Source organism: Gymnoscopelus microlampas (genome assembly GCF_963454915.1).
Source record: "Gymnoscopelus microlampas genome assembly, chromosome: 21".
NCBI classification, from domain to species: domain Eukaryota; kingdom Metazoa; phylum Chordata; class Actinopteri; order Myctophiformes; family Myctophidae; genus Gymnoscopelus; species Gymnoscopelus microlampas.
Window position 1 is genome coordinate 40,536,408 of NC_139958.1, and position 10,000 is coordinate 40,546,407.

Genomic DNA, 10,000 nt, shown 5'->3' on the forward strand with positions numbered 1-10,000 from the left:
CTGCACATTGGGGGAGGAGGAGATTGTGATGCAGAAGAAGTTTCCCGCTAGCCCTGCGGAAGCGGAACTGCGCCCGAGATACAGACGCTTCAGAGCCGGATGAGGCGTCTACCTTTATATGTCTATGCATCACACCAGCTAAATTAGTGCAGATGCACCGTTAATATAGTGTCACTATCATTTTAACCACTTTATATATATACTGTATGTCTCAGGTCATCCCTGTAAATAACCTTTTCATTCACAGCACCCCTGAATAACATCGTTACTTTATAGCACCTTACATTTATGTCAAATTACACTACGCAAAGTGAAATGTCAATCTTTCCCCCTACAGCTGCGTGTCACAGAGAAAACTTGAGAGAATATCAGTTTCCTTTAGGATTTAGGACAGATTGACGTTATACTATACGTTTAACCACTTGAACCCCAGCATCCCTATTCTATTAGCCAAACATAGCCGATCTACAAGCTCACAAACAGGTCGCAAGTGCGACACGTTGTGAGCTTGTAGATCTGTCGTTTTTGGCAAAGATTTTTGGTGTAGATCAAAAAAGAACGTAGTGAGGTCCGGTTTACTAAGTCTAAGTGGTTAAACTGAAGTGATATTGATGAATTCCAAATATTATCAAAGCATCCTGCTGTGGCACCCCTGGACCACCCGTGGTGTAAAAAGTACTCAAATGTTTTTTAGTAAAAGTATCAATACTGCAATGCAGAAGTACTCCATTACAAGTAAAAGTCCAGAATTCAAAATGTACTTGAGTAAAAGTACAAAAGTATTGGTATCAAAAGGTACTTAAAGTACCAAAAGTAAAAGTACTAAAATGTTTGAAAATAGCAGATATACTTGTAAGCTCACAACGCGTTGTGAGCTTGTAGATCGGCTATTTTTGAATAGCCTATGTATAAAATAAGGCTAAGGTGGTTAATGTATGTTTTATAATGTAATAATCTATATCTGCAAAAGTGCAAAGTAATTAGTAAGTTTTCAAATAATTGTAGTGGAGTAAAAGTACAATATTTTCCTCTGAGATGTAATGGAGTAGAAATAAAAGTATTGAAATTTGTAAATACTCCAGTAAAGTGAAAATACCTCAAAAATGTACTTAAGTACAGTACTTGAGTAAATGTACTTAGTTACTTCACACCACTGGCCACGGGGCACACACTTTGAGAAACCCTCCCCTGGGTAGTTAGTTATTGCTTCACACTCCCTAGGAAGCAGGGAGGGAGGGGCGGGCTTTATAAGTCCTCCAATTGTCAGCCCCGCCCCCCCCTTACCCACACACACACACACACACACACACACACACAGTTTGTTACAAGCTCTGCAAAATTTGGAAGTAAAAGAGCAAAATAAACAACTCATAATGCAACTTCACTCCACATGAACGTACTGTGTAGAGTTGTCAGTGTTTACCAGAGTGGTGAAAGCTGCTAAAACACGCTTGTGACAAGACATTTTCTCCATCTGTCCTGAGGTGAGTTTCTGCAGGTGATTTAGCTTAGCTAATTAGCATTAAAGGAATTGATGGAATTTGCGTGTTTAATTTCACTTTTATTTTACTTGGTAAAGCAAAAACTAGTCAGGATGAAGCAGTGTTGTGTTGTGTTGTGTGATGTGATGTGAAGTGAATATGTTGTATTGTTGAGCTGTGTTTGCAGGCCTAGTCAGTGGTGTAAAGTAACTAAGTACATGTACTCAAGTAGGCTACTGTACAATTTTGAGGAGCTTTTACTTTACTGGAGTATTTTACATTTTCAATACTTTTACTTCTACTCCACTCCGTCCAAGAGACAAATATTTTACTCCACTACAATTATTTGAAATCTTTTCAGTTACTATTTTTTTGTAGATTTGGATTATTATTACAAAACATACCACTTCAGCCCTAGCCTATATAGTTAGGCTAATTGAAAATAGCCGATCTACAAACTCACAATATCAGTAGTTTCTATATCAGTGGTTCTCAAACATTTTCATGTCAAGGACCCCTAAAATAATGTGTATTTGGCCACGGACCCCCATCTCAAAATATTTAGTTCCAGGGACCCCCATAAGCAAAGATTTCAGTTACAAATGTTCGCTTTAAATATATATATTCAAAGATTTGCAAAAACTTAAAAAAAAAGAAGCAGATCTACAAGCTTGTAGTGCCGCGCTATGAGCTTGTATATCTGCTATTTTTGAATAGCCAAAGTGTAAAATAATGCTTTTTTAGCTCAAATCAAAAAATGACACAGATGCGTTCCAGGTCTTAAAGGCTTAACATCATTTATAAAAAATATTTTCGGAAATCTCCATGGGAAACATTGATGGGTTTTCTATCAGTGACACCACAAAATGGCCGGCACTGCTATAAGCGTATACAGGGTATTTGCACATTTATAGTTACAATTATGACAAAATTGGCCAAATGGTCAAATATTACGTAAGAAAAAGAGGCAAACATTGTAAAAATAGCCGATCTACAAGCTCTACGTATACTAGGCTGTGTATGCTGTGATAGGATACAGTATACATATACTAGGCTGTGTATGTTATGCAGTTATGACAGGATACAGTATACATATACTAGGCTGCATGTTGTGACAGAATACAGTATACGTATACTAAACTATGTATGTTGTGCCAGGATACAGTATATGTATACGTGGCTCTCGGTTACTTGAATTAATCTTTCTTTCTTTCTTTCTTTCTTTCTTTCTGATACTCAAGGCTGGCAGATGTGTTTCAGGGGACACCCCCCCCCCCTCCTCTTCATTATAAGCCTGGACTATGAAGACAGGCCATCAGTGGAGGAGGGTCTCTTTTTTAAATTTATTGTATACACACACACACACACACACACACACACACACACACACACACACACACACACACACACACACACACACACACACACACACACAAACACACCCCACACACACACACACCCACCCACCCACCCATACACCCCCACACACATACGTAAATTCCCAGAAGACTGAGGTTCTCACCTACAGTTTAACACCCTCCCAGACCATCCACCTACTGGTGAAGCCAACCAGATGTACGGAGGATGGAGATGTAAAGTACTGGTGAAGCTGACCAGATGTATGGAGGATGTAGATGATGGGAGACGCCCGCTGGAAGGCTCGTCCGAGGATGCCCTGCCCTAGAGATCGAGATCTCTATCCATGGGTTTGTCTGCATGGGGGATTCCTCCGAAGACTTGGTCCGCACGGTCGAACGTCCGAAGACCTTGTCCTTCTCGGTGGTTTCCCCTGAAGACGGCTGATGAAGACGACTCAAAGTAGGAACCTCTTTAGGGCTGTCACGATTATGACATTTTCCTTGACGATTAATTGTCGCTCAAATAATTGCGATTAACTAGGCCTATGACAAATAACTTGCATAACTCAATAACTTTATACTTAAAAAAAAACATGAATAGTGGAAATAGCAGTCTGCTATTTCCACTATTTTTTAAATGTTTGAAAACATATGAACATTTTTCAACATGGAAATGATTATGTCGATTATCCGAAAAAAGTATTGCGATTATCTGAAATACCTGCGATCAGGTGATTATGTAATAATTGTGACATAGGCCTATCTAATTTTTCCTTTTCCTTTGCTGGATGCTGCTGCTGCTGCAGTTTGTGTTTTTGTTGTATGCGGTTCGTGTTTGATGCTGTTCGTGTCATGTGCTGATGTGCTTCAAGATGTTCTGTTGCTGTCATGTTGGGGCCCGGTGTGGCAGTGAAACATGTTCAGTGAATGTTGGTTTGTGGCTCTGGAATTGAAAGCTGATGTGTTCCAAAATGTGTTTTGCTAAATTAGACCTGCTGGTGGCGCTATAACGGGCCAATGTTAAAAAGGGTGGCATTTGTTCCTCAACATAGTGTGAATGTGCGTGCAAAGTTTGACCGCAATCGGACGCTGCGTTCATGATTTGTGGCATTTTGTTCAAACAAGCCACTACAGCAAACTTTAGATGTGAATCTTAGCCAATCAGGATGGAATATGAAAAATCAAACAGTCCGTCTTGATCACTTGACTATAGAGATCATGTGTACCGGTTTGAAATTTGGATAAAATGGGAAGGAGTAATGTAAAAAAAAGTGTTATGTTTGTGTTATGTTTTACATAAGTCGGCCTCCTGGTGGCGCTATAAAAGGCAGATGTGAAAAATGCAGGGCAAAGGTTTTTCCTTGGCCTCTAGGGAGTGTGCATACAAAGTTTTACACAGATCGGTGCAGTTATAGGTAAAAACACGAATCGGCCTGTTATAGCGCCACCATGAGGCTGATTTAAAAACAAATCAAGTGGCATTTCTTCCTCGGCATAGTGGGAATGTGTGTGCACAATTTCACAGAAATTGCATGCTGTGTTCATGATTTGAGGCATTTTGTTCAAAACAGAGCACTCCTGCAAACTGTGGAAGCCATTTTTAGCCAATCAGGATGGAATATGAAAAACTTGAAAGACCTGTTTCGTTTAGTGACTATAGGGATACTGTGTAGCGATTTGCGTGTTGTTTGGACAAAATCTGTGGGAGTACTGTCAAAAATTTGTTTTGCAAAAAGCGGCCTCCTGGTGGCGCTATAACAGGCCCATGTGAAAATGTTGGGGCAGAGGTTCTGAATTGGCATCCAGTAGGGGTGTGCCGATACACTAATTTCACTAAACGATACGATACGATATTTGGCTCACAACTTCGATACGATTTCGATACGATACGATACGCACTTTTCTTATTATGAAAATATATGGAGGAGAAAAAAAGAAAATGCAAACAAATAATTCTGTTTTTGCATTATTCAGACATGCAAACTTGTAGCTTTTCAGCTACAATAGCCGTTTTGAATCCAAATAGTATGACACCTGACCCGAAAAAAAACATGTTGTCACTCTTTTCACTTCGGGGCCGTTTGCATGCCTGATTATTATGATTGTAAAAAAAAAAAAAAAAAAAAAAAATTCAAAAACGATATATTTTTTTTCCAAAACGATACATATCGTCGCGAAAACGTATCGCGATATATCGCGGGACGATATATCGGCACACCCCTAGCATCCAGGGAGTGTGTGTGCACAGTTTCGCTGCGATGAAGCCAACAGTGCCGGAGATTAGCTGTACACAGACAGACAGAATGACACACGGACGGACGGACAGACGGACGGACGGACACACGGACAGGGGGTAAAACATACTCTCGTCATGCCTTTCGGCCTGGCGGAGACAATAATTGCTCTATACTCACTCTACTCATTTGTGGGCTGTGGACAGCTCAGAAACCCGCCTACCTGTGACATCATCCACTAGGCAGGTTTTTTTTTTTTTTCATTTACGCAAAAAGAATGGCTTTCTATTTCAGAATGCTACTGTGACTTTCCAGGAGGAAAAAGGCATGGCATGCCTTTTTTGAGGTTACTCTCAAACCTGCCTAAAGCAAGGCCAAACCAGATTTAGAGAGCTGACCCCTGTGCCGGGGGCCCCATGTGAACCATGATGGATGGTGTGCCGGTTTAGGAGTGGTTGCTGCTGTCACCGCCCAGAGGATTTTTTTATTGGACCCCAATTCCATAGCTGCTATTTGGGCTGTTATTTGTTATTCTCTCAATGGGCCTGGTCTTTAAATCGCTCAGAAGAACAGTGCCCAAATACTCCTCGCTCCTCGCTGCCATTTGTAGTGAACTACATTGGAAATGGAGTGCAAGAGCTAAAAACATTTTAAGAACATTTACAAGACATGATACAAAAAGGTACAAAAAACATCAACAATTCATAGAAGCATGAGGAAATAAATACGAGAGGGACATGAGCATTTTTTGGATACACCTTGGACCAGTCCTTCCTTTACAGGAGATTGATAACAGGAGAAGAAGGGGAGCGTGGTCTAGGATCTAGACGGGGGAAATTTTTCATTTAATTCACGCACTGAGCTTGGGAAAAAGCTGTTTGCAGAGCGGTTTGTGGAGCAACCAATAGATTGGTAGCGTCTGCCCGAGGGGAGTAAAGCAAAGAGGCCTGCGGCCGGATGACCAGCAGGGCCCCCCATAATACTGGAAGCCCGAGATAAGAGTCTGGTACTATAGAGCTCTTCTAGAGCTGGTAGGTTGGCACCAGTTATTTTACGGGCAAGGCGCACTACTCTATTCAGGGATTTACGCTCCTTCACTGTGAGGTTACAAAACCAGACTGTAAAATAACTAGTAAAAATACTCTCAATGATGCAGCGATAGAAATTAAGAAGAATCTGACCATTGAGAGTGAACTCTTTTAGTCTTCTTAGAAAGAAGAGCCGTTGCTGGGACTTTTTGAGAATTAAGTTGGTGTTAGAGTGCCAGCTGAGATCCTCCGAAAAGGTTACACCAAGAAATGTTATACTTTTTACCATCTCAACCTCTGTACCATTGATTGTTAGGGGATGAGGAGGTGTCTTAGTACGGCGGAAATCAATGATGAGCTCCTTCGTTTTTGAAGCATTAAGAATGAGGTTGTTGGCCTCGCTCCTCCTAACTAGGTTCTGAACCTCTGATCTGTAGTTGGTCTCATCATCGGATTTTATCAGCCCGATGATGGTGGTATCGTCCGCATACTTTACGATTAGATTGTTGAGGTAGTGAGCAAAACAGTCATGAGTAAAGAGGGTAAACAAAAAGGAGCTGAGAATACAGCCTTGAGGAGAACCAGTACTCAGGATCAGTGTATCAGACAGGACGTTACCGATTCTGACTCTTTGTGGCCTTAGGATTAGAAAACTGAAAATCCATTTACAGATTGAGTCACATAACCCAAGACCCTGCAGTTAGGGATCAGAAGAGAGGGAATGAGCGTATTAAACGCAGAGCTGTAGTGTATGAACAGCATCCTTACATAGGAATTGCTCTTGTCTAAGTGCTGATAGACGGAGTGCAAGGCTATGGATATGGCATCCTCTACTGATCTGTTTTTTCTGTAGGCAAATTGCCAAGGATCAAAGGAAGGAGGAATCTGTTTTTTTATGTAGTCAAGCACTAAGCGTTCCATACATTTCATTAACACTGAGGTTAGTGCAATTGGTCTGTAATCATTGTGACATGTGACAATGTTTTTTTTTTGTACTGGAATAACAATAGATTCCTTAAAACTCCTAGGAACGGAGCGAAGCTGCAAAGATAAATTAAAATGGTCAGTGAGCACAGGGGCAAGCTGTTCGGAACAGGATCTCGCAACACGGGCGGGAATGCCGTCAGGACCGGCGGCTTTTCTAGCCTTGGTTCTCGACAGAACCCTGCGAACCTCAGGTTCTGTCACGGACAGCACAGAGAGATCGCTGGTGTTGGAGGGCTTGAAAACAGGTGGCTCAGTGTTCATGACATCAAACCTAGAGTAAAACAGGTTTAGGGCATTAGGAAGAGAGGGGTCATCACAGGCTGGAGTGGTGGTCCTGGGTTTGTGTGAGGTTGCACTTTCTAGACCCTGCCATGAGGGTCCCTGGACCACACTTTGAGACCCACTAGTGTTTCTAGTGAGCCAACATGCACAATATCAGCACCCTGCCTCTGTTTGAACAGAATGGAACAGAGCCTTCATTAGTATCATTGGTAACACCTGTAAGAAGAGGCCCAATTTCTCTCCAAAATGGCTGCTGCATAGAGCCTATTCAATGCAAATAGCGCCTTTATCCAAAACCGCTTTACAATGTTGCATTACATTCACCCACCCACACATTCACACACCGACGGCGGAGGAAACCATGCAAGGCACCAACCTGCTAATAATCGGGAGAAGTTAGGGGTTCAGTGTCTTGCTCAAAGACACTAGAACAGTAACACAGGGGGAGTTGGATCAAAAAGGGAGCCTTCCGTTTCCCAAGCAACCCCTTTGCCTCCTGAGGTCCTGCCACCCACCTTCTATTGTGGTTACACAGCAGCATCTACTCTTCACTTGAGGAACAACATACTTGCTACAGCATGCTGAAATAGAAGCCATTGTTGCATTGTTGCTGGTAGGCAGGTTTCTGAAGTTTCCACAGCTCAGAGACACTTTGACACACCTGTGACCTCCTTCTCACCAGAGAGCCTCTCTATAGCCACTATACGCCACGACCAGCGACCACAGTTCTGTGACCTGAAATGTCCTCTGCTTCACTGTGGGAGCGGTGGTACTGCATATATACTGTCTGTGTGTGTGTGCGTGTGTGCGCGCGCGCAGGGGCAGCAAAGACAATAAATTGCAGGGTAATGATATTAAAAGCGCAAAGTCGTTAAGGTGCCAAGTTAAGACACAATAAATCCACTCAGGTCTTCCACGGCCCGTCCCCACGCGGGGTGCTTAAATTAGATTTATGAGGCTTATTACATCAGTGCTAGATAGTTCACACACCCCCACCCCCCAAAATTGCCACCCCCACCCCATTTTAACCCCGTTTTATTAGATCGCCTGACAGGCAGCGGAAAAATATGGCGGAATTTTCCAGAACCAACGGGACGTGCGCAATGCCGGGACCTCTCTCTGTCTTCGGTGGTGTCAGTTGATGAAGCCTAATGTGTACTTTGTCGTACGCGGTGGTGTAAAGTAACTGAATACATTTACTCAGGTACTGTACTTAAGTACGCTTTTGAGGAATTTCCCCATTTTTTTGTACTTTTCTACTCCACATCTCAAAGGCAAATATTGTACTTTTACTCCACTGCAATTATTTGAAAACTTTAGTTACGCCTACTAGTTACTTTTCAGAATATGAACTTATGAAACATACATTAGCCACTTTAGCCCTTTTTTACACCTAGGCGATGCAACGCGTTGTGAGCTTCTAGATCTGCTATTTTCAAACATTTTAGTACTTTTACTTTTGGTACCCTAAGTACATTTTGATGCCAATACTTTTTTTTACAGAAGTACATTTACATTTACAGTCGTACGACGGTGCATAAATTAGGGATAATAAATGAAGCTGTGCACTTCTCTCTCTCCCATAAGTGGGTAGGGAGGCATGCAGGGTTGGCCCTGCCGTAGCCAAAACACATTCATCTTCATACACAGTCGCAAAAATAACGCTGCTACTGCTCACTGTTGCCAGATTTTGTAAGAGAAGTAAGCAGCCAGGTCTATGGAAACAAGCCCAAAAGAAGTGACTATAGGCCATGTGAGCACTTTAAACCTATATATACATTGCCTATTTCAAAATACACACGCACGCACACGCGCGCACGCACGCACGCACGCACACGCACACACAGATGCACTAATCCTTCTCAACTGGAAATCATCAGACAACCATTAAGATTGGATTATAGAATATCTGCTGAAATTCCACATTTTCCACTTTTTCAAGTGGAATGTTTTGTCCCTGTAGAGTAATGATAAATTATGATTGTGTTCTTTATAAAATGGCACAGAAACATGAGCTTCAGATCGTTGTTACTACATACTGTACTCAACTGATTTCCCTATGTTTAAAGGTGCAGTCATATTTTTGTTAAAATAAGTGTTAAATTAGCTCTATTCTGATTGTCCTCATGGTTTGTTCAGTAACAGGGGTCTCCCCCCGTCTCTATCCAGCTCTAGCCTTGGCAGCCGAAGGGCCATTAGCAGCGCACTGACACAGCAGTAACACCAGGTCCTGCGCACTGTACATCGTCATTTATTGTCTTATTAAAGTGCTGCTGCTGCAGCATCATCAATTAACTCTCCCTTAACGAGCCCACTGTCCACAGGATTTATGGAGGAGAGAGACTGTGGGAACTGGGGGAGGTATTACCGAGGGAAAGGACAGGGGCAGAGAAAGAGGCCCCGTTTAGATAGCCTGGCGTAGACAGACTATATCACTGCGTTTTTTTGCACTCGCAGATTCGTCTGGTCCCAGGCTACCGTTTCGACCCAGTCGTATGCAGTGGAGGAAAGTAACTAAGTACTTTTACTTGAGTACTGTACTTAAGTACAATTTTGTACTATATTGCAGTACTATATTGCCGCGACGAAGCGTAAATTAAAGGTTCACCCCAAAAAAAATCGTATTTTCT

General features: G+C 42.2%; 1 protein-coding gene across 1 annotated transcript in view; it reads right to left on the reverse strand.

The window, feature by feature from the left end:
* Window positions 1-10,000, reverse strand: part of LOC311037997 (extracellular calcium-sensing receptor-like) — a gene marked incomplete at both ends in the record, with an annotated part of 37,644 nt that overhangs the window by 17,955 nt on the left and 9,689 nt on the right. Inside the window, 2 exons of the mRNA XM_084047293.1 lie at window positions 6,388-6,591; window positions 7,176-7,359. Coding sequence (XP_083903419.1) covers window positions 6,388-6,591; window positions 7,176-7,359 — 388 coding nt within the window. The remainder of the gene's footprint in view (window positions 1-6,387; window positions 6,592-7,175; window positions 7,360-10,000) is intronic.